At 42.7% G+C, this 26,325-nt stretch overlaps 1 protein-coding gene across 1 annotated transcript; it reads right to left on the bottom strand.

The window, feature by feature from the left end:
- LOC311066101 (nuclear factor 7, brain-like) lies at window positions 1-26,325 on the bottom strand. The gene is made up of 6 exons (XM_084087099.1): window positions 12,730-26,325; window positions 7,282-7,377; window positions 6,837-7,067; window positions 6,738-6,760; window positions 6,538-6,656; window positions 1-1,966 (listed from the first exon to the last, which is right to left on the bottom strand). The coding sequence occupies exons 1-6, from the start codon at window positions 13,126-13,128 to the stop codon at window positions 1,479-1,481; spliced, it is 1,356 nt and encodes a 451-aa protein (XP_083943225.1). The 5' UTR covers window positions 13,129-26,325; the 3' UTR covers window positions 1-1,478.

Below are 26,325 nucleotides of genomic sequence, written 5' to 3'. Positions count from 1 at the left end.
GTGAATAAAGTTCCAGTTTAATGAGGGTAATACAAATAACACCAGGACAGGACAGGCAACACACACCAAATACAACATAGACCGAACAGAGAATGAATGTGAGGGATGAACTTATAAAGCAAACACACACGAGGATAATAATAGAACACAGCTTACACTGATAAACTAACACGATGACAATTCCCCTCATTTTATTTCAAGATATATATATATATATATATATATATATATATATATATATATATATATATATATTGTAAATGAAAAAGAATTAAAGTAATTAAGGCTATCCCCAATGGCATAATTATCTTAACCCAGTTCTCAAATGTATATATTATTAACAATCTTACAAAATCCCCAACTTTTTGTAAATGGTCTCTCCGGTTTTGATAAACGTTTTAATAACAATTTAAGAAATTCCTTTAATGTCAGATCCAATCCTTTTTGTAAATCAAAATGGCTTAAACCTCATTGTATATTTTGGCATTACCATATAAATATGTTATTTCTAATAAAGTAAAATAAATCATTTACAAAATTATTCATAGATGTTATCCTGTAAATGCAGCCATTAGTAGATACAGTATATTCATACTGTTTGTCATAAATGTACTTTTTGTAACACATCATTTGAAGATATTGAACATTTCATTTTTTATTGCCCCTTTTCTATTTCTTTTTGGACTGACTTTAAAATAGACATGACAAAAAATTCAACAGAACTCTTAATTTAGAACCTCATGACATTTTTCTTTGATTTTGAAACCCATATTTTTTGAAAAACAAAATTATATGATTAATCTTAATTATTTTGGCAAAGTTTTATATTCTAAAACACAAAAATAACTCAAAAGAAACCTTCATATATTACCTTTTATAATATTGATCTCACAATATACATTGAAACTCTTTCAAACATGAAATCACAAAACAAAAAGCTTATAAAATATTTAAAAAAACATCAAAAGCTTTTCAAATTCATGTTACATGCCGTGATATTATATAGAACCTTTTATCACAGTATTGTTTATTTTTATTTATTTTTTATTATTCTTTGTTGTACATACTCTGAACTGCACCACGATGCCTTGTGTTTATCTTTAACATTTTGCATTGTACTTGTCCGTAATTGTCTAAAATGGTCTCTAATTGGTATAATTGTGTGATATAATCATATATAATTATGATGCAAAAGGTTTAGAAATTAATAAAGACACATTGACTGAAATAATCAGGTAAATGTCAATTATCCTGAAAACATGAATGCTAAAACAGTCTCTAATCGGTCTAATTGTGTGAAGTGGAATATAAATGAATATATGAAAACTTCTTGTTTATTGATCTGAGTGTTGCTGTAGTGCTGGATATCAGTCATGTGATCATCATGGCCCAATCACAGCCACCGTACTGATATTCAGATCAACAGCACTCTTACTCATGTGATATGGATTAAATATTGGAAATATGTAAAGTGACGTTTACTGACTATTGACCGGTAAAATCCTCATAGAGTAATAACAACAGAAGAATGGAAAGAGTGTGTGAGTGAAGGTGGTTGTGAATGTGTGTAAATGTGTGTTAGTTACAGGATCAGAGAACGACACCGTTCCTCCGTCATAGTCCAGATTCACTCTCACACGATCAAGAGCCTGTTCAACACGAAAACTAGAAGCTAAAGACCATCCATACTCCACACACCAGACATCAGTGTTGAAGAAAACCCATCCCTTCCTCTGGTTTGATGCTGTAGTTACTCCAAGAGTCCAGCGTTTACTCTGTTTAACCTCCACATCCCAGCAGTGTGTTCCTGAGTTAAAACCCTCTGAACCCAGAACACAGAGATACCGGTCAAATCTCTCTGGATTATGAGGAACAGGATGATAGTTCCCGCTGTTTCTCACTCTGGTCAGATCATCAGACAGGACGAGTTCTGGATGAGCAGTGTTTGGATCCAGAATCACAGGAGCTGATGAGACACAATCAACAGATGCTTTTATTCTGATCTTCATATAATGATCAAGAGTGAACCCAACACACATTATTATGAACTATGACACTCGTCCTGTTGATCAAACACATTTTCCTCTGATCACTGTCAGTGCTGTTATTAGTTTCACACTCGTTTTTATCATCAGCGATTAACGGCATCAACTACAAACATTAAATTTGAGATTCAGACATTTGTGTCCATCAAGAGAAACTGATACTTTGGAAAAGTTAAATAACAACAAATCAATGAGATCTGTTGAGATTTATGCTGAAGGTGAAAAACTGTAAGTGTGTGTCTGATCTTCAGCAGCATCTGATCATCTTCATTTTATTGGCTCTTATAGTCTGTGTTTTGTTTTAAATTAGTTTATTATGACTGTCTGTTGTGTTTGACTTATAAACATGAATCTCCTTCAACACTTCCTAGCCACGCCCTAGCAACCATTGTCGAGCACCCTCCATCCATCCATCCATCCATCTTCTTCCGCTTATCCGGGGCCGGGTCGCGGGGGCAGCAGTCTAAGCAGGGATGCCCAGACTTCCCTCTCCCTAGACACTTCCTCCAGCTCTTCCAGGGGGACACCGAGGCGTTCCCAGAGTCCCTCCAGCGTGTCCTAGGTCTTCCCTGGGGTCTCCTCCCAGTGGGACATGCCCGGAACACCTTCCCGGGAAGACGTCCAGGAGGCATCCGGAAAAGATGCCCGAGCCACCTCAGCTGGCCCCTCTCGCTGTGGAGGAGCAGCGGCTCTACTCTGAGTTCCTCCCGAGTGACCGAGCTTCTCACCCTATCTCTAAGGGATCGCCCAGCCACCCTGCGGAGAAAGCTCATTTCGGCCGCCTGTATCCGGGATCTTGTCCTTTCGGTCATGATCCACAGCTCATGACCCACAGCTCACCCATGAGAGTAGGAACGTAGATTGACTGGTAAATCGAGAGCATTACTGCAGAAGCTGCACCGATCCATCTGTCAATCTCCCGTTCCATCCTTCCCTCACTCGTGAACAAGACCCCAAGATACTTGAACTCCTCCACTTGAGGCAGGAACTCTCCACCAACCTGAAGCGGGCAAACCACCCTTTTCCGACTGAGAACCATGGCCTCGGATTTGGAGGTGCTGATTCTCATCCCAGCCGCTTCACACTCGGCTGCAAACCGTCCCAGTGCATGCTGAAGGTCCTGGTCTGATGGGGCCAGCACGACAACATCATCCGCAAAGAGCAGAGATGAAATCGTGTGGTCCCCAAACTTGACACCCTCCAGCCCCTAGCTGCGCCTAGAAATTCTGTCCATAAAAATTATGAACAGAACCAGCGACAAAGGGCAGCCCTGCCGGAGTCCAACATGCACCAGGAACAAGTCTGACTTACTGCCGGCAATGCGAACCAAGCTCCTGCTCCGGTCGTACAGGGACCGGACAGCCCTTAGCAAAGGGCCCCGGACCCCATACTCCCAGAGCACCCTCCACAAGATGCCGCGAGGGACACAGTCGAATGCCTTTTCCAAATCCACAAAGCACATGTGGATTGTTTGGGCAAACTCCCATGAACCCTCCAGCACCCTGGAGAGGGTATAGAGCTGGTCCAGTGTTCCACGACCGGGACGAAAACCGCACTGTTCCTCCTGAATCCGAGGTTCTACTATCGGCCGTATTCTCCTCTCCAGTACCCTGGCATAGACTTTCCCGGGGAGGCTGAGAAGTGTGATCCCCTATAGTTGGAGCACACCCTCCGGTCCCCCTTCTTAAAAAGAGGGACCACCACCCTGGTCTGCCAGTCCAAAGGTACTGTTCCCGACCGCCACGCGATGCTGCAGAGGCGTGTCAGCCAAGACAGCCCCACAACACCCAGAGACTTGAGGTACTCGGGGCGGATTTCATCCACCCCCGGTTCCTTGCAACCGAGGAGTTTCTTGACTACCTCGGTGACTTCAGCCCGGGTGATGGACGAGTCCACCTCCGAGCCCTCAGCCTCTGCTTCCTCAATGGAAGAGGAGATCCTCGAAGTATTCCTTCCACCGTCCGATGACATCCCCAGTCGAGGTCAACAGCCGCCCACCTCCACTGTAAACAGCGTTGGTAGGGCACTGCTTCCCCCTCCTGAGGCGCCGGACGGTTTGCCAGAATCTCTTCGAGGCTGACCGATAGTCCTTCTCCATGGCCTCACCGAACTCCTCCCAAGCCCGATTTTTTGCCTCCACAACCACCCGGGCTGCAGTCCGCTTGGCCTGTCGGTACCCGTCAGCTGCCTCAGGAGTCCCACAAGCCAGCCAGGCCCGATAGGACTCCTTCTTCAGCTTTATGGCATCCCTTACTTCCGGTGTCCACCACCGGGTTCGGGGATTGCCGCCTCGACAGGCACCGGAGACCTTACGGCCACATCTCCGGGTGGCCGAGTTGACAATGGAGGTGGAGAACATGGTCCACTCGGACTCAATATCTCCAGACTCTCTCGGGATCTGGTCGAAGCTCTGCCGGAGGTGGAAGTTGAAGATCTCTCTGACGGGATTCGGCCAAATGTTCCCAACAGACCCTCATAGTACGTTTGGGTCTGCCGAGTCTGTCCAGCTTCCTCCCCGCCATCGGATCCAACTCACCACCAGGTGGTGATCAGTTGACAGCTCCGCCCCTTTCTTCACCCGAGTGTCCAAGACATACGGCCGGAGGTCAGATGAAACAACCACGAAGTCGATCATCGACCTCCGGACTAGGGTGTCCTGGTGCCATGTGCACTGATGGACACCCTTATGCTTGAACATGGTGTTCGTTATGGACAAGCTGTAACTAGCACAGAAGTCCAATAACAGAACACCACTCGGGTTCAGATCAGGGGGGCCGTTCCTCCCAATCACGCCCCTCCAGGTGTCACTGTCGCTGCCCACGTGGGCGTTGAAGTCCCCCAATAGAACGACGGAGTCCCCAGTTGGAGCACTTGCCAGCACCCCTCCCAGAGTCTCCAAGAAGGCTGGGCACTCTACACTGCCGTTTGGCCCATAGGCGCACACGACAGTGAGAGACCTATCCCCGACCCAAAGGCGCAGGGAAGCGACCCTCTCGTTCACCGGGGTGAACTCCAACACATGGCGGCTGAGCTGGGGGGCTAAAGCAAACCCACACCAGCCCGCCGCCTCTCACCATGGGCAACTCCAGAGTGGTGAAGAGTCCATCCTCTCTCAAGGAGTGTGGTTCCAGAGCCCCAGCCGTGCGTGGAGGTGATCCCAACTATCTCTAGTCGGAATCTCTTAACCTCACTCACAATCTCAGGCTACTTTGCCGCCAGAGAGGTGACGTTCCATGTCCCTAGAGCTAGATTCCGCGTCCAGGGATCGGGTTGTCGAGGCCCCCGCCTTCGACTGCCGCCCGATCCACTAAGCACCGGCCCCTTACGGTCCCTCCTGCAGGTGGTGGGTCCATGGGAGGGCGGCCCCACGTCGCTCCTTCGGGCTGGGCCCGGCCGGACCCCATGGGGGGAGGCCCGACCACCAGGCGCTCGCATGCGAGCCCCAACCCTGGGCCTGGCTCCAGGGTGGGGCCCCGGTTGCGCCATGCCGGGCACCATCACGGTCCTCAAATTTATAGGCATCATAAAGGGTTTTTGAACCGCTCTTAGTCTGACCCGTTACCTAGGACCTGTTTGCCTTGGGAGACCCTACCAGGGGCATATAGCCCCAGACAACATAGCTCCTAGGGTCGTTCGGGTACTCAAACCCCTCCACCACGGTAAGGTGGTGGTTCAAGGAGGGGTGTCGAGCACCCTAGCAACCCAAATCCAAAGAGGGATATCTTCTAATCTGAATGTCATAGAGGAGTTGCGGTTGGTTTATATCATTCATACTGGCAAGCAGCCTTTGAAGTAACATCATTGACAGATGCCAAGCCACTCCCTAGCAACTAAACAGAGTACCCTAGCAACTGTTCAGCAACACCTATATCTCTGCACCAGAACATCGTAGAGACATGGTGGTTGGCTCCTATGACTAATGCTAGCAAACAGGACTTCCATCATGCTTCACATGCTAGCAGAATAGCTACATGCTAATAGTGATTAACTAAGTGTTGAAACATGGCAACAATGTTAACTAAAATGCAGTAGCAGCATTCTAATCATGTTAGCACCATGTTAACAACATGTGAATTATGCTAGCATCATGTTAACAACTTGTTAATCATGCTAGCATCATGTTAATCATATTAGCATCTTGCTAAAATATGCAAGCAACATGGTGATTGTGTAAGCATCATGCTAGCAACATGCTAATCTTGTTAACATTTGGTTAAAAGCATGTTTGCAAAATGCTAATCATGTTAACAACATGATAAATGTGTTAGCATCATGTTAGCAAAATGCTAATTGTCAGAATCTACCTAGTTTCAAGTTTTGCCACTGCAAGCACCACTACATTCTAGTTATTATTATTATTCTGAGACTAATTTTTTTTTAATTGTAACCTCCTAACAAACATCAAACTCATCTATCTATCTTTATCATGAAGAGCCTCTAACTCTCCACCCATCCATCATGTCCAGCTCAGATCTCCTGCAGTCAGACTCACTGTTTTGGACGATGTCCTGCATCTTCTTCCAGACTCTGAACGGCAGGTTGCCCAAGTATCGTGGCACATGAATCAAAGCTCCAGAAGCCATCTGTGGATCCGGCTGTGAGCTCTGAACTCTGGAAGAACATTCAGGAGTCAGAACTGCAGTGGCTTTGGATCAGAACCAGAGAGACCAGAGACAGGAGCAGATCACTGACCTTTCCATTGAGACTGGAAACTCCTGCAGAACAAACACACCATTTATCATCAAGAACTCAATCAATCATCAATCAATCAACCAATGATCTGAATCAGACCTTCAGAAAGCAGACGTCATTGGCTTTCATCATCTCCTCCATGTCTTTGATTGTGTGTGAAAGAGCTGAGACGTGTATGTTCATCTCCTCCAGCTTCTCCTTCATCCTCTGCTTCTTCTGCTCCTCTTCTTCCCTCAGTGCAGTGACTGTAGCTGCTTCTTCATCTCTGAGAAACTGATGAAGCTTCTTAAACTGCTGTTTAATCCGATGCTCTGTGTGCTTAGCTTGAGACTGATATCAAAGCACATTCACTTCAGTCATCTCAATCGACACACATCATTAATATCCAAGATAAACTCGGATACCCGACATAAAACGGATCCAGAAGCAGATTGCTGCTAGTCATTTACAGAAATAATAAACTGGAATCTATTATATCAAATCATAACTGTATATAGTGATCCAACAGCTGTAATGAAAATGACTCTCGTTTCTGTTTCCTCACCTTGATGTGTTGAACTCTTTTCTCAAACTCTCCTTTCATTTTTTTATTGCATTTAAGTTTCTCTTGTAAGGACTTCAGTGCTGTATTGAGCTCCTTCTAGAATTGACCAAAAAAATAATAAAACACCAGATTACAGTGAAGAGAAGACAATACAGTGACATGATGATATAATGCAATGAAAAAGTATTTTCCCCCATCCTGATTTCTTCTGTTTTTGTGTACATCTCATACTAAATTGATTCAGAAATTGCAATCTGAGTAAACACAAAGTACAGCTTGTAAATGACAATGTTATTTATTGAAACAAATTATCCAATACCAACTGGGCCGGCGTGAAAATGTATTTGCTCCCGTAGTTACTAATTCCTCAAATCTATGAAACTGCATTTATAATCTAGTTTAGCTGGACTAAACACAACCAGTCCTGATCACTGCAGCCCTGTTCAATCAGATCAACACTGAATACTAAAGCCTGATTGGTTCACGTCTGTGCATCTGTACAGACAAATGGCTTTTCAGCCCGCCAAAACGGACGTGGCCGACTGCATATTTAAGTTCCGCTGAAAACTATTTTCATCAGAAGTTTTCTCCTTCAAGTGTGAAGATCATCTCCTCGCTGTCTCCAAAGAGAAGAATATAGGAGCCTCAAGCAGTGGATTAACGGCGCTTCGACACCTGTAGCTCTGTGCTTTTCCCCTGTGGCTATCCAACTCTTCAAGAGAAAATATCATTATTAAAGGGGTCATATGATGTGATTTCTTGTTTTTCTTTAGTGGCTGTTTAAGATCTGCAGTGTCACAAAGCTCAAAGTCTCAAACCCAAAGAGATATTCTTTGTAAAAGTTAAGGTTTAGCCATGCCTTCCTATAATGCTTCATTCAAACACGCCGCCACAAACCTACATCAGTGTGTGTGGGGACAGAGTTTCATAACACCACCCAGATGTATACGCAAAGAAAGAAGGTGTAACTTTAACCCCCTGGGGTCGGCGGTATCGATACCAGCTCGCTTTTTTTCTTATCAGTTCAAAAGAGATTCAAAAATACTCTGTTGACTTTGATTTTACAAACAAATTTCACACAACAATCGATCCTGTTAACCCTAAAACCGTATTCTGGACAAATGTGGGCAAAATAATTTTGATTTATTTTTAAAAAATACTTCCCTTGATCTGAGCGGTACAAGACTTGGCCACTTTTCCTAAGTTTGCCTCCTGAACACACACATTTTTTTTTTACTCAATTCTACAATGTTAAGTGGGTGAAAAAAAAAAAATCCTTAATCTTGTATTTGGGTCAAAAATGGGCACCCATAGAAATGAATGGGAAAAAGTGACAGTGACAGTGACAGTGAAAGTGAAAGTGAAAGTAATGTAATTTAGAGCAAAAACTGTAATTTAGAGCATTCTTCTTGTTTTTTTGTAAAAATAAATCAATAGATCCAATACAATGCATACACATACACACAAATGAAGGGCTGATCCTGTACAATATTCTTATCATGCCAAAAACTCACACTCAAAAAAATAAGCATAATTTACATAGAAAATATGGTACTTTTTGAAGTAAATAAATTCAAAAATACCCCCAAAATAAAAAAACACACCATAAATGGATAGACAAAATTTTATCGAAGACAGTGATATAACATTTATAATAAATAAAAAATAGGGTCACATCTGAGTCCTCTGTGCCCACATTTGTCCACAATTACAGAATTAAGGGCTATAAAGTGAATACGGTTTGAGGGCTACGTGTGGATTATTTTTGTGTATACTCACAATAAAAACAAAGTGTTGTGCTTTTTGAAAAAATAAAGAAAAATAAACATGATGTGAGTTCTGCCTTCTCTGTGTCAGTGAAGTCAATTCTGAAACGCGTCCGAAAATGAACTGTAACTCAGCGAATACTCAGTCAAACAGGCATACAGACACACAGGCATGAAGCTTGAATTCTCTTCTTTTAAAAGAAGTAATTTTTATAAAAAAACAAATATTCACAGTTTATGTAATATGTATAAAAAGAGAGAGATGTCAGTCGTTCTCATCTCAGCTCATTAAGTTTTAATGTGACTCCGTCCACGGAGAGCGCGCTATTCAAACGCAAATGTGAGGCGATCCATACAAACCTGTGAAACGCCCACATCAGCTGGATAAAACACACAGCGAGTTCACTTTCAGACTCATGGACTTTACGACGCTGTCAGGAATACTATCTTAATAATAATCCTGGAAAATTTACCTCAGAAGTTCTGGAAGTTTCATTTCTAGGAGCAAACGGATCCGGCTGAGGAATAGGTCAGTTCTATATCTGCTTTGTTCTAATCGCAAGTGTCTGTACGCAAAAAGACTGTTTGAATCGCGTTTCTGTGTATGAATGAATGAACAGCTTTTACCAAACTCTATTGCTATACCGAGATGAGTAAAAATCGACTACAAAATCGGATAGATTATAAAGTTTTTACAGTAAAATACGGCCACATCAAATAAGCTTATAATGTTGCCAATTTCTGCTCACATGAATTGAATTATGTATGATAACATGTATACTTTAGTTTTTACAAAGAAAGCTTACACTGGAAATATTGTTACAATTTTAAATGTTGTTGTAATTGTATAACCTTTTTAATAAAAAAATAAAAAATAAAAAATAAATATATATATATACAAGGATAGATGTAAACAAAATCTTAAAAGGTCATTATAAGCCTTCTCTTTAAATAATTTTATTATGCTTTATTAGTGACACATTTGGGTAGAGAATATATTCCAAATCTGAAAATACAGTATGAGAACAATTAACTGCACAATTACTAGAAATGTTTACCTTGGATATTATACAATTTGCAAGCACAATTTGTGGAAAAAACAACAACAACTGTGAACCAATTATATATATATTGTCCTTGCATTCTTTTTTGTGGCTCAGTCACACACCTGAATGAAAGGCTCATTAAGTATGCAGCCTCATTATGCGGGCCCATTGTCTCCTCAGGTGTGAATCACGCCCACCCGCATATTGCCTTTCCAAACAAAAAGTGTGTTACAAAATTTAAATCAATGTATTGTTTTATGTGAACGACTGGCAGGATGATTTTCACATCATTTTGAAGAAAAAACTCTAGGCGACAAAATGCATTATTCAGAAGTCTTATGTACACATATTTAGTATGTGTTTTGTGGCCTTATTTCAGAAATTTTCATTTTTAGTTTTTTCAATAACCATGCATAAACATTATTTTCTCAAAAATACAAACATGTACATACATGTTGCTCACATATTATGGTAGCCCTGTTTGTGCTAAATAGAGTGTAATTACACCTTTGCCATTAATATGTTTATAAGCAACTGAAAAAAGCACAAATGTAAGAGCATGTCAGAACATCTCAAGGACCCCAAAAACACCTTAGACCCCAGAGGGTTAATTCTCGCTGTATTATTGTTGCCACCGGCGCTGGCAAGTCGCGGAGACGCTGTGTTTTGTTGCGAAAGCCAAACTACTTTGTTTGGCCTTCCAAAAGAGGACAAAATTAGAAAACAGTGGTTAAGCTTTATTTACAACTCTGTTCCAGAAAAGTAAAACCAAAATATTCGACCGTGTGCTGCATATTTTCTGGAGGACTGTTTCCAGAACCTGCGAGAGTACAAGGCCGGCTGTGCAAAAAGGCTGATTCTAAAAAATGGGGCAATTCCATCTTTGCTAGTACAGTCTGGCACTTCTGACACACAGACACAGCCTGTAAGTATGTTTTCATATTTTAATAATTTGCTACTGACTATTCAAACGCGAGTTTTGAGCAGTTTACAAAGTGTTCTCCCCCGTAGCGTGGCGCGACGTGTAAAAAGACAGTACAAGTCATTATAATCAGTAATTATGTCCCCAATGAAATAAAACTTTACCAATCTGATGCGTTCTGGTCCAGTCGCGCTGGCAAAGTTCAGCCCGATCAGCTTGGCCCTCTGCATTTTCCGGATCAGATTCAGGCTCAAATTGATAAGTTAGTACGGTACCGACATTATCACCTGTCATTATTGCTTTGGGAGCTGATGTTCCAAATATGGTAAGGGGCGTGACATTTCTGTCACACGCTTAAGGTATTCGGGCCAATCACAATGCACTGGATCGCTGGCCAATCAGAGCACAAGCGCTTTTCAGAATGATGAGCTTTGTAAAAATTAACGCGTTTCAGAAAGGCGGGGCATAGAGGAGCAACAATAAAATGATAAAATATTAAAATAATGACTTTTTTTAACCTAGAACCGTGTAAACACATTTGCATTAAACCAAAAACACAAAATAATGTTCTTTTTAGAACTGTCATATGACCCCTTTAAAAGAGCAAATTTGAGCGACATTTGTTACAAAATACGAGTGTTGCTCCTGCAGGGCTCCCTGCTTCCCTCATCTGGTGCAAGTGCCAAGGTTTAATTTGGCGGCTCCGAGGAGGACTTTGGCCGTTCAGAATGCTAACTTTGAAACAAATCCTCTTACAGATCTGATTGTTTTTTATCAGTGGATCTGAAGGACACATACTTTCATATCCAAATAACCCCTTCATCACAGTTCTTGAGATTCACGTTCAAAGGGGTGGCTTACCAACCTACAGTCCTACCATTCGGACTGTCTCTTGCTTCGCGCACTTTTATGATATTTGTGGATGCGGCCCTCTCCCGCTGAGACAGATGGGAGTTCGCATCCTGAATTACCTCAATGATTGGCTGCTTTTGGCCTAATCAAAGGCCTGAGCGCACAAAGATCTTTGCTCCTCAGAACGGCCGACCTTCGGCCTCTCTCGCTAAAGACGCCCTTCTGCTGGCTCTGGCATCGGTCAAGCGAGTTGGTGATCGGCAGGCTCTTTCAGTGGACGCATTCTGCATCGAATTTGGGCCTAATGACAGTAAAGTCCTCCTTAGACCAAGACAAGGCTATGTGCCTAAGATGCTTTCCATGGCCTTTAGAGCTCAGGTCATAAAGCTCTCTTCCGTTCTGCGCTAGTAGCACGGCGCTATTGGATTGCGTTCCCCATAAGTGTCAGCTACTTATGTAAGGCGAGTGAACAGTATCGAAAGGGAATGTTCCAGTTACTAACGTAACCCTGTTTCCCTGAGATAACGGGAATGAGTATTGTCTAGACTCTAGTTTGTCGTGCAACTGTACACAACTCCGCTGCCACTCATCAGTAGAAAGATTCAGACTAAAATGGCTTTCGGTGTGACTTAAATAGGCAGTCGGTCCAGTTTTTGCGGACTGAAAAAGCCCTTTGTCTGTGCAGGTGCTCTGACGTGAACCAATCAGGCTTCAGTATTCAGGGAAGTTTTCCTCATAAGCGTCAGTTACTGATGCAATGCTCATGATCTCAGGGAACCGAGGTTACGTTAGTAACCGGAACGATCTGTGTTTATGACTCGTTATGGTTCTTTACATGTGAATCAAGAAACATTTGTCTTACCTTATATGATGAAACCACTTCACTGATGGGTCTGAATTTATGATTGTCATGTTGTTTTGAATCTCTGCACACTAAACACACAGGCTGTTTGTCCTCCAGACAGAAGAGTTTGAGTTTCTCACTGTGTAAACTGCAGATCTCCGCAGACCCGGATGAACGCCTCTCATTTCTCTCCTTCAGGAACGACTCACACAAGTTTTTTAACACAAGATTACATGGAGGATTAGATCTTGAGGTTCTCCTGCAGACAGGACACTCCCGAGTTCCATTTGTTCTCCAGAACTGTTGAAGACACTCTTTACAGAAACTGTGACTACAGGATAAAAGAACAGGAGCCTTGTAGATTTCATGACACACAGGACAAGAAAGTTCTTCTTCAGATAAATTTAGTGAAGCCATTTTCACAGTTTGAGCTCCAGCAATCTAAACTTTACTTTCACTTTCTGAACGACGGTTTAAAAAACAAATCCCCATGAGAATCACAAAGATCAGAAACAAACTTGCTCAGAAACAAACTTCTCAAATTGTTCTGTAAAGTTTTTCCCTTCGTACTCCACCGATCACTGATTCTTTATTGCTTTTGTCGAGACAAAGTCCATATGGCAGAAAAGAGAAATAACAAGTCAGTCTCTTCCTGGTTAGTGCTGTAAGAGGGTGGAGCTTCTGATCAAGGTGTGTTGAAACAAGTCAAAGAACAACATCAGTGGCCTGTACTAGGGCTGTAATCAACCAAAGAAAATCGACTAATCGACTAGGAGATTACAGCCCTAGCCTGTACCATGATGGTAGTTGAACAAACTCAGGGTTTCAGGATGAGTTGACAAAACCAAACCAATCCAACCAGGCTTTGTTGGTACCATGATGCTGTTCAACAACATTCTCTGTCAGCTCAGGCTTTGATCCTGAGTTTAGGAGTGACATCAGTAGTGAACAGCCAATCACAGGCTGAGAAAGAGGGAAACTGAGATTCATTTCTCAAGAGAGAAACAACGCGATTCACTACAGAATATTACGATATTGAAAAATATAAAGAATTTAAACAAATTTACACAAGAAGAAAATAGCTGTCTATGAAAGAGGACAATTAAAATAAAAAGTCTTGCTATATCAGTGCAAGTAAAAGTTGTGAAGTTAGTTTATACAGTTGATAAAGGTATAGAGAGAATTTAACATTTAAGCTCACATGCAGTCATTTTATAGCTTTATCTATTGATTCTAAAGCGTATTTAAAATTGTACGTGTGATCGATTAAGGGTACAATAATTACATAAATAATATCTAAATCATACAAAGTTATGATTCTAAATAAGCATTTCTAAAAGCCAGACGATTTTGTCTTTAAAAGTCATTTGCTGTGTAGTGATCTTACAGTGGAAACAGGTGGAGTGACGTTATCGCATCAGACATGTGACACTTTGCTCACAGCTGATTGGTCCAAGTTCGGTTTGCAACCTCTCACCTGGAACATCACCTGACCCGGACCAGGTTACCGTGGAGCGTTAGTTACTATGGCGATGAACACGCTAAAAGCCAAACCACTTTCATGGTGCCTAAAACCCAGAGTTGGCGCAAACTAACCTGAAACACACCTGGCTATCCCCCTAAACCGGCTTCATGGTACAGGCCCCTAGACTATACCTGTCATGATTCCTGTCTTGTGTTCCCCTTGTCTTGTTTGGACTTTTGTTATTTCCTGTTCTGTGCCATGTTTTGTAGTCCTTTGTAGTTCTTCTTGCTGATTAGTTCATGATTGTTCCCACGTGTGTCTTGTTTGCCAATCTCCCCTTGAGTGTAAATATACCCAAGTGTTTCTCATGTTCTTTGTCTGGTGTTGTCCTCCTATGGATGTTTTGCGTGTGTGCGTGCATGTGTATGTTGTGTGCGCTTGTTGTCAATTTTGTTTGCCTTCCTTGCATGTGTCTGCATTTATCAGTTTTGCCTGGATTTACTTTGATTATGTTTGTTTGAAAAAATGTTTGCTGCATCTGGATCCCACTTTCTTTTTTTGCTTTTTTTCATATTCTTTATTGGATACAGCGTTCAAACAATATTTGCAACATAATACAATATAAGTCTCCATTTTGTGTTTTCAGAATGAACAATTCTTCAAAACAAATGTCCTTTTGTGGTTTCATCCCATATCCCTAACAAATAATAATAAGAAAAAAAAAAAAGTAAATCAATCACTAGACATATATATATATATGCTTTGACACACATACGCATATGTACACACGCACATACATACATAAAGCTCTTAAAGAGCGAAATCAGGAAACAAAATAACAAATAACAAATAAAACAAATGAGTAAGTTAGGAGGACTGAGTGAACTGTAGAAAAAAGTTAGTAGTTGCCGACACCCAGGGCGCTGTGCCAGGTTGCCAGGATTCATGGATCAGCAGGAATTATGAGGGCTATGGCTCAATTACCCCTATAAAGCGGCTTATGGTGTGGCAGGCAGAAAGTGAGGTATAGGGAGGTAGGAACCTATGTAGACAAATACTAAATATGCCACTACACAGACATTTCCCTAACAGAAAGCTGGTTCACATAATTAATCAGTGGTTTCCAATGAGAATAAAATTTATCAGTAGAGCCTCTGAGAGTAAACTTTATCTTCTCAAGTTTTAAGAAAGACCATGTGTCACATAGCCAGGCTTTAAATGACGGTGGTAAGGGTGACTTCCATAAAGTTGTAAGAACTGATTTTCCTGCTAAGACAAAACTCACCCTGCAATAAAGCAATAAAACACACCCTGGACACAAGATTGCAAAGAAAGATCACAGGACATTGTCCTGTCCAAAGATCCTGTCCAAACTTTTCTCCTACCTTATCTCTGCATTCCCCTCTCCCTCCTCCCTTCCTCTCCCCCTGAGTCAAGTCACCACAAGTTCACTAAGAATGTCTATATATCCCATATGATGTATCTTGTGAAACTATTGTTTTTCTTTTTTTTTGTTTGTATTCATTTTAAATGGTATCATTTTTAAATGTCAGTGCGATTGGTAAAATGGTCTTAATTTCATTGCAGTCATTGGTATACTGAGAAAGATTGAGAACTTAGGAGACCTGTTCTCCTCTTTGGGTGATGTCTCTTCAAGATATCTCCCCTCTCCCCCGAAACCAGGTGCTACCCCCTGGGGTAAATTAATTGACCCAAAACAACCCTAAATATTGGTATAACCCTTTTGTTCTGGTCTGGGTATTTAAGGGTAGGTGACAGAGCAGTCTTTGGGAACCTGTAACCAGAAAACCCCCATGCAGTGCTGTATCAGTGTCTTCTCAAGTTTTACACTTGGAACACACTCACACACCACTGCATGTCTCTATCAGGAATGCATTGCTTACTTTTAGAGTCATCTTTGAGTAATTGATGTCATGTATTTATTATTTCTGAATTGGCTTTTAATCACTTGTGTAATTGGCATGATATATTTTTACCTGACAAATAAATGTTACATCTTGATTTATTCTGAAGTATTCTGAAATCATTCTTCCTAGTAGATTAATGTGCAGTCTGGTGTTTCCGCAAATCTCTGTCCAGGATAGATCAAAACAAAGGCACTATGAATGGAGCATGGGGCACATCATTAAGGAGACCTTCCGATGTCTGACTATCACTGACTTAGCACGTTGCAAGCTGGCAACTATTAAAAAAATGACACCTTTGTCATGAGTCAGCAGTGAGCGGCCGCTTAGGGTAAAATAGTTGCACTGCACTCTCTGACTATTTCAGAAATGAAAGCTCTAGCATTAAGTTCTGCCAGGAAGACTTAATTGTTACGTCACTCTATTTATCTATCCAATCACATTCCAACACTTGTGGTATAAAAGATCGGTACTTACTCATGTTTGAGTTCGCAGATGCTGACGCTTCAATTCACCACCATCCTCCCCACCTCCTCCAAATTGAATCCTTCCCTCCATCCTCCTCACCACCACCACCAGGATGGTCCCTTCCATACCTCACGGGGGTCGGCTGCGCCCCTGCCTTGATCTTCAGGCAGGATATGCAGAGTCCGGACCCTCAGATTGCGAGCTACGGACGGGGCCCACGCCAAAGAACTTTATTGCTTGCTGGGTTGCTAATAAATGGATAATTGTCACAGTATTTATTCTCCCGAGTCTTTCTGGTAGAACTGGCTAGTTTGTGATCGTGAGTGCACATTCACGGCGTGACGTCTCAAAGCAACACTGGGTCCCTAATGAACGGATATTTGAAATTATGGGATACCCAGAGTAATCAAATATCTAAATTACTTCATAATCAATATTTATGATTATTTTCTAATAAGAAACACAATCTAAATTTGATTATCATTTGAAATTGGAGTCAGATTAAGCGCAAAGCTAAAGTAATATTGAAACTAAATCCCAATAAATTAAGTGAATTTCACTGGAGCGCTGAAAAGACATACACGCATTATACCTTCGCCCATACCGTTGGACTTCCGTCGTTGGGCCAATGGGTGGTCTTTGCAGAGTCAGAATTTTCCGACGAGCAATTAGAGAGGTAAAAGCAATGGTATTAACTTGAGTTTTTGTCAATTTGTCAATCTGAATCCTATGTACCACTTTAAATTGAATAAGACTAAACCTAGCACAGCTGGAGGAAGAACTGACTGCTCGCAGGGCTTTTTCCCAAAAGTCATCAGACAGGGAAATCTGCAGTTCGTTCTCCCAGCTGGTCCTAATTTTGTTGACAACAGAATCAAAAGATGGGGAAAGTAGGTTATAGAAGTAAGATATATGGCCCTTGGGTAGAGTCTCAGCCTTAATAATTAGATATATGCCACTTGGGGGTGGGATTTGAGGGAATTGAGGGGAGTGGGTTCTAGCGAAATCCCATAACTGGAAGTATCTTAGAAAATCAGAGCCGCTGAAGTTAAAAGTTGTGCGCAATTGCTCAAAGCTAACAAAACAGCCGTTAACATACAAATCTCTGAAATATCGGAGGCCACTCCTAGCAAAAAACATGAATCTAGGGTCAATTTTAGCAGGAAGGAATAAATGGTTTGCAAATAGGAGTTGTCTGAGGAAAGGTGAGCCAGCCAGAGTTGCGCCTAATTTGTGCCAAGATTTTCAGAGTGCCAGTTACTATAGGATTAGATATATAAAGCGACGGGGAAAAAGGAAGGCTACTGCAAACCAGGGCCTGGAGCGAAGAATAGGAGCATGACTTGGCCTCGATTTGACACCAGTTGCTCTGAGCTGAGGTAAACCAAAGCATAATCTTATGAACATTTGCAGCCCAGTAATAGCCAATAAGGCTAGGGAGGCCAAGACCCCCAAAGGATCTGCTCCTCTGCAATAGTGATCTACCGGCTCTGGCGTGTTTGCCAGCCCAAATAAATGAGGAGATAATACCTTCTATGGCAGTAAAAAATGACCTGGGTAAGAAGATAGGCAGACATTGACGTTAGACGTTAATGCAGACATAGACGTTACTTGGATCGCTGATCGATTGCTCCTGTCTGCCTCGCTGCCTGCTGTGAGTTTGTTTGCTTCGGCGCTGTAAGCTCCGTCTTAGCCTCGTATTTCTTTCTGTTTTGAACCATCATTTACTATCATTTCTAGTTGTTTATACTACTAAATACAGCTTACCCAACATCTCAGATTAACCTGACATCGCTAGCTTCCGTTATTATTAGCACAACATGCTAGTAATTCGCTAGCCTGTTAACGCGCCACCCGTGCGCTCAGTTATTTTTTATTTATTTTCTCCCGCGCATCCACGCCTTTGAGTTCATAAAAAGCCCAGGTGAGTAAGAATCAGTCAACAAACACGGTGAGTGATGTCTTGTCCTGTTATTGTCACCTGCACTTCATGTCACATGTTTAGCATAGCCTTCTCTGTTGGCAATATAGGATTTATATGTGATAAATGCAAGGAGACAGTCAGGCTGACGGAGAAGATTTCAGAACTAGAGATGCATCCAAACTTTACTTGAGGATAGTAAGAGTGCTAGAGCTTTAGATACTATTTTGGATGCGCCTAGCATAGTGAACTCTTTACATGATTCGGTTCCGGCTGAATTGGTGCCTGTGCAGCCAGGCAAATGGGTGACAGTGAGGGATCGCTCTAGTCGCGGATCAAAAAACCACTCTTCCGTTCCGATTACCATAACAAATCGATTTCAGTGAAATACCCACTGAGAATTCTGTTGATTGTGCCCTAGTAATTGGTGATTCGATCACACGACACACGGAACGTGAAAATAGAGACACCAGCCACCATAGTCACATGTTTGCCGGGAGCCAGAGCGCCTGACATCAAAGCAAATTTAAAAGTGCTGGCTAATGGTAATCGTAAATTCTCTAAGATCATTATTCACGTCGGCACTAATGATGTTCGACTCCGCCAGTCGGAGATCACCAAAATTAATATTAAAGAGGTGTGTGAACTCGCAAGTACGATGTCTGGCCCCCTTCCTGTTCGCAGGAGTGATGAGATAGTTAGTAGATTGTGTTCACTCAATGGCTGGCTGTCTAATTGGTGTCCGCTTAATAATATAGAATTCATAGACAATTGGGAAAGTTTTTGGATTAAAACTGACCTGTTGAAAAGAGATGGTATTCATCCCTCCTGGGATGGTGCTGCTCTTCTCTCTAGTAATTTGACTCATAGTCTTAGAGATAAAAAATGACAAATTGGGCACCAGGTCAGAAAGCAGACAGACTGGCTAAACCGACCGTCTGCTAGTGGCCTCGCATCACCAAGGTCAAATCCCATCACATAGAGCCTCTTTCACCTAGATATCATCATATAGAGACTGTGTCTGTTCCCGAATTTGGAAATCCAAAAAACGTCCAAACTCATCTAAGGTTAAAAATTTAATTGATGTTCAACAAATAAAAAACAGATATAATACAGATGAGCAAATGCTAAAGCTTGGGTTGCTGAATATTCGATCCCTTACTCCAAAAGCACTCATTGTTAATGATATGATTTCAGATAATAACCTAGATGTGCTGTGTTTGACAGAAACCTGGCTAAAACCAGACAATTATATTACTTTAAATGAGACCACCCCGCAAGATTACTGTTATAAACATAAACCTCGTCTGAAACACAAAGGGGGAGGTGTTGCTGTAATTTATAGTAATATTTTCAAAACCACTAAGAAATCAAGTTTTAAATATACTTCTTTTGAAGTGTTGGTGCTTAATGTAAAAATATATAGTGTAAACGATAAATCACATTTGAGATTTGTGCTGGCTACTGTATACAGGCCACCAGGGCACCATACAGACTTTATCAAAGAATTCGCTGACTTTCTATCAGAATTAATATTGACTGCAGATAAAGTACTAATTGTTGGTGATTTTAATATACACATAGTTAATAAAAAAGATGCATTGGGATTGGCATTTAAAGACTTTGTAAACTCAATTGGAGTTAGACAACACGTGTCAGGACCTACTCATTGTCGAAATCATACTCTAGATCTAATATTATCACATGGAATAGATGTTGATACCGTTGAAATTCTGCAGCAGAGCAATGACATCTCAGATCATTATCTAGTCTCATGTAAATTACATTTAGCCAAGGCTGCAAAGCCGACTCCGTGTTACAAATATGTGAAACCTATCCCTTCTGCCACTAAAGATTGCTTTATCAATAATCTTCCTGATCGGTTTCATCATCTCAGCTTTCCAGATAGCTTAGAAGAACTTGATATTGCGACAGAAACTCTCTCTTTTCCAGCACTTTAGACACAGCTGCTCCGTTGTGCTTCAAGAAGATTAAAGAAAATATTCCAACGCCGTGGTACAACGAGCACACTCAGGCCCTTAAGAGAGCAGCCAGAAAAATGGAGCGCAACTGGAAGAAAACAAAACTAGAGGTATTTTGGATTTCATGGAAGGAGAGCTCGATTACTTACAGAGAGGCCTTAAAAGCTGCTAGATCTGCTTATTTTTCAACCCTATTAGAAGAAAATAAACATAATCCTAGGTATTTATTTGAAACAGTGGCTAAACTAATGAAAAAGAAAGCATTAAAGCCCAGAAGTTTCAAAGCAACACAGCAGTAATGACTTTATGAACTTCTTCACTTATAAGATTGATAATATCAGGGACAAAATTATAATTATGCAACCGTCTACTACAGTATCGCATCAGGGAGTGCATTTTAGTCTCCCTGAGGAAATTTTTTATTCATTTATTGCTATAGGAGAGGAAGAATTTTGCAAACTCGTTAATTCATCTAAATCGACAACATGTATGTTAGACCCTATTCCGACTAAGCTACTGAAAGAGATGCTCCCAGAGGTCACAGATCCTCTTCTTAATATCATTAATTCATCTTTGTCTCTAGGATACGTACCAAAAACCTTTAAGCTGGCTATGATTAAACCGCTTGTTCAAAAAAACGCAACTTGATCCTACAGAATTAGTCAATTACAGGCCGATCTCGAATCTACCTTTTCTGTCAAAGATATTAGAAAAAGCAGTATCCTCACAACTGTGTTCCTTTCTTGAAAGAAATGATATCTGTGAGGATTTTCAGTCCGGATTTAGACCGTACCATAGTACTGAGACGGCTCTCATTAGAGTCACAAATGATTTGCTCTTAACATCCGCTCGTGGTTGTATCTCTCTATTAGTGTTACTCGATCTTAGTGCTGCATTTGACACCATTGACCACAACATTCTTTTAAATAGACTAGAAAACTATGTTGGCATTAGTGGAATTGCACTAGCATGGTTTAAATCATACTTATCTGACCGTTATCAGTTTGTAGCAGTAAATGAAGAGATGTCTTATCGATCACAAGTTCAGTATGGCGTACCACAAGGCTCAGTACTAGGACCACTGCTGTTCACTCTGTACATGCTACCATTAGGAGATATCATTAGGAAACATGGAATTAGCTTTCACTGTTATGCTGACGATGCTCAGCTGTATATTTCTTCAAAACCTAACGAAACTTACCAATTCACAAAATTAACGGAATGCATAGCTGATATAAAAAATTGGATGACTAGTAATTTCCTACTTCAAAATTCTGAAAAAACAGATATTCTAATTATTGGACAAAAAACTCCCTCATGTAATAACCTAGAATACTGTCTAACACTTGATGGCTGCTCTGTCAAGTCTTCATCATCAGTTAGGATCCTGGGTGTGCTCTTTGATACCAATCTTTCATTTGAAAGTCACGTGTCTAGTATCTGTAAAACCGCATTCTTCCATCTTAAAAATATATCTAAATTACGCCATATGCTCTCATTGACAAATGCGGAACAATTAGTTCATGCGTTCATGACCTCAAGGCTAAATTATTGTAATGCTCTACTGGGTGGTTGCCCTGCACGCTTAATAAACAAACTACAGCTAGTTCAAAACGCAGCAGCTTGAGTTCTTACCAGAACCAGGAAGTATGACCATATTAGCCCGGTTCTGTCAACACTGCATTGGCTGCCTATTAAACATCGCATAAATTTTAAAATATTGCTGATTACTTACAAAGCACTAAATGGTTTAGCTCCGCAGTACTTGAGCGAGCTCTTAACGCATTATAGTCCTTCACGTCTATTGCGATCTCAAAATTCCGGCCAGTTAATAATACCTAGAATATCAAAATCGACTGCTGGCAGTAGATCCTTTTCCTATTTAGCACCAAAACTTTGGAACAGTCTTCCTACCATTGTCCGGGAAGCAGACACACTCTGTCAGTTCAAAGCAAGATTAAAGACACATCTCTTTGACCTAGCATACACATAACACATTACAGACTTCTACAATTCCATATTAGGCTGCATAGATTAGGTCAGCCGGAACCGGGAACACTTCCCATAAATCCTGATATACTCGTTACATCAGAAGAAGAATGGTATCTACGCTAATTTTAGTGTCTTTGTTTATCCCGAGGTTTTCCCGCAGCCTGCCGTATCCAGATCTGACGAAGGACCTTCACCTGGACCCGATGACAACGCAGTCCTGAAGTGCCAACTAGTCTCTCCCTATGGAGGATCCCTTTACCACTCTACAGATAAAGCGTTGTCGGGAAAATTCATTTCGCGTACCTACCCCGAAGTGACAAAATAAAATAAAATTCTGTATCAAAATTTATAAGGAAAGCCCAGTACTTTGTTTAGGCTTGGTTTGTAGGGAATTACAAACCTGCGCACATATATTCAAACGCACATAACTATAGAACCAATTCTTAATGCGCTTGTGAATGCCATCAGCGTTTCTCACAGGTTCGCGTTTAAAGTCTGTGTAGAGAGAATGGTGTCGTCTTAGCGGCCCCTTATTTAATAACAAATGATCGTTGCGACGGAAGCGAATCAATCAAAACTAACTTTAGCTGGAAAATAACTTTATTAAAGAACCGCTATAAAGCAAAAACAATCTCTGTTACCTTAAATTATACGTTTATCTCTGTAAAGCTGCTTTGAAACAATCTATATTGTTAACCCCCTGAGGTCGGCAAACGCGTGGGCGCGTTTTGCTGGATTTTCTTCACATTGTAGCACAATACATTTAAATTACTCCGTCATTTATGGTCACACAGAAAAAAGAAATATGAAAAAAGAATCTGTGATATTTCTACTTTTGTATGTGTCCACTTACAATCAGATCAAAACATTGTGCTTTTGTAAAATAAAGAAAATAAACAGGGTGTGTTTTCTGCCTCTCCGTCGCGGTGAACTTTTTTTTCTTGAGCACGTCTATAAACTGAAACAAAACTCAGCGAATACTTGTCACACATTTATGAGCCATATATCTTTAGAAACATTTAAGTGTGTACTTTTAAATGATCGGATTCAAACTGAAAACGTACTCGGTTACTAACGTAACCTCGGTTATCTGTAGTAGAGGGAATGAGTACTGCGTAAGATATCTTACGCTAGGGGAAAATCCTTTTTCCGCGAGATATTGAAGCCAAAAATTATCCTTAATTTTTCAATAATGCAAAACGCGTTGCGGCAGCATACAGACATAGGCGAGGCAGCTCGCGCGCCTATTGGCTGTTCTGCGGCAACTGCAGCAGCCTATCGAGCGAGGCCTGGCGTGATGCCAGACCCAATGAGGGTGCTTCGCGCCCGCTGCGTCACATCCCGCCGAAACGGGCGTGGTCTAGGCCTATAAATACCGCTCACAGGCAGCTATTATCTGGTTTTTCATCATCGAAGCAACCAGAGCGTGTGCATGCACGGCAAGATACGCAGTACTCGTTCGCTCTACTAGAGAGAACCGAGGTTACGTTAGTAACCGAGTACGTTCTCTTACGAGAGGTCTCTCGTACTGCGTAAGATATCTTACGCTAGGGGACCCAATGCAAAACGCCGTGCATGCTGGGATCTGACACCAATGACCCAAGGGCGAAAGCCCGGGGTTCATATAGTGCACAATCACCCAGGGAACTCACAGGGAGTCCGGGAAGAGGGAGGGGCGAAGCCGCACTCTTCCACATATGGCAGCGTCGCTTAGACGCGAATTTCATCATACAGACAGGGCGGGGTACGGCCTGAACTGATGGGGTAATGTGGGTCTTACACAGTTTGCCCAGGCACATCTTTGTGCTACTGCTTTACACTGTCGATCATCGAGCTGTGCTCAGTAGACGCAGCATTCTGAGCTGATAGCATCAGGACAGATAATACTGGTTAACTAGACCGACAGCAGCCTGGCCTGCAGGGCGGGAACCTCTAGGTTGTAAAACCTTATAAATGTAGACGGGGAGGCCCAGCCCGCCGCCGTACAAATGTCTTGCAAGGCAATCCCACTCGACCAGGCCCACGAAGAGGCCATGCCTCTCGTGGAGTGCGCTCTGACACCCAACGGGCACTGCATGCCCTTGGAGGCGTATGCTAGCGCTATAGCATCAACTATCCATCTGGATAGGCTCTGTTTCGACGCGGCTAGTCCCTTAGAACGCCCGCTGAACGAAACAAAGAGCTGCTCTGTCTGTCTGAAAACAGACGAGCGAGACACATAAGCCCGTAATGCCCTGACTGGGCAAAGGAGGCTCGTGTCTCTTTCCTCATCAGGGACCGGTAGGGCTGACAGGGAGATGACCTGCGCCATAAACGGTGTGTTGAGGGATTTTGGAACATAACCGTGCTTAGGTTTGAGTATAACCTTTGAGTCATTAGGCCCAAATTCCATGCACGTCGTGCTCACAGAGAGCGCGTGTAAGTCCCCTATGCGCTTCACTGAAGCGAGAGCCAGCAGAAACACAGTCTTGAAAGACAGATGTTTCAAATCAATCGTCTGTAAAGGCTCAAATGGTCCACTTTCATGGCTTCCAGCACCGTAGAAAGGTCCCATACGGGGACTGAGGGAGGTCTGGGAGGATTCAGTCTCTTAGCCCCTCTAAGGAAGCGGATGACTAAATCGTTTCTTCCTATTGACTGACCAAGCGTTGTTCTCGAGAACGCTGCTATAGCCGCCACATAAACTTTGAGCGTGGAAGGGGTCCTGCCCTTATCCAACAGCTCTTGTAGGAAGGAAAGCACCTCCGTCACTCCACAGTCTGTGGGTGACACGCCACGGGCTGTGCACCAGCCCGAAAACACTGACCATTTCGAGGAGTAGAGATGTCTCATAGACGGAGCTCTAGCCTGCGTGATCGTGTTTAACACTCCTTTAGGGAGTTCAACATGTACCCGTTGATGGCCCAGACATGAAGGGACCACAATTCCAGGTGAGGATGCCAGATCGAGCCTTGGGCCTGAGAGAGGAGGTCTCTCCTCACTGGCACTGGCCACGGGGCAGTGCTCGCTAGCTGCATCACAACTGGGAACCAAGGTTGGTTTTCCCAGAACGGTGCTACAAGCAGTACTGAGCATCCTTCTTCCCTGATCCGCTCTATCACCTGAGGCAGGAGAGAGACGGGGGGAAAAGCATAGAGCGGGTGGCGGGGCCATACATGAGCCAGCGCGCCCCTGCTTTCTTGAGACGCGAACAGGTCTACTTCCGCTCTGCCGAATTTCTTCCACAGCAGTTGGACTGTCTGTGGGTGTAGAGACCATTCGCCTGCCGGAACATTGTTCCTGGACAGTGTGTCTGGTCCTATGTTTAGGAGCCCTGGCACGTGCGCTGCTCTCAGCGAGCGCAGGTTGCGCTGAGCCCATACCAGGAGGCGTTCTGCTAGCCTGTACAGGTTCCTGGACCTGAGGCCGCCCTGGCGATTTATGTAGGACACCACAGACATGTTGTCCGAGCGGACCAGGACGTGGCGTCCTTTTATTTGGGGACAAAAACGCGTCAGCGCGTTGTCTACTGCCAGCATTTCGAGGCAGTTTATGTGCAGGAGCTTCTCCCGTTCTGACCACTGGCCGAAGAACGGTCTGCCCTCGAGCAGCGCTCCCCATCCCGAGGTGGATGCGTCCGTGGACACCACTCTCACCCTCGAGGAAGTCCCCAGGCTTACACCTGATTGGTACCAGTCGTCCGCTTTCCAAGGTTTCAGAGCTGTGACGCACTTCTGATTGACCTTGAGGCGAAGCAGACCGGATGCCCACGCTTGGCGTGGGACTCGCGCTTTCAGCCAGAACTGCAGCGGGCGCATGCGGAGCAGACCCAGCTGGAGCATTGATGATGCTGAGGCCATGAGACCCAGCATCTTCTGAAAT

This window comes from Abramis brama, assembly GCF_963993115.1.
Source record: "Abramis brama genome assembly, chromosome: 16".
In the NCBI taxonomy this organism is placed as follows: domain Eukaryota; kingdom Metazoa; phylum Chordata; class Actinopteri; order Cypriniformes; family Leuciscidae; genus Abramis; species Abramis brama.
Note: the sequence above shows the minus strand (reverse complement) of the source record. Positions and strands in the feature narration are given on the sequence as shown.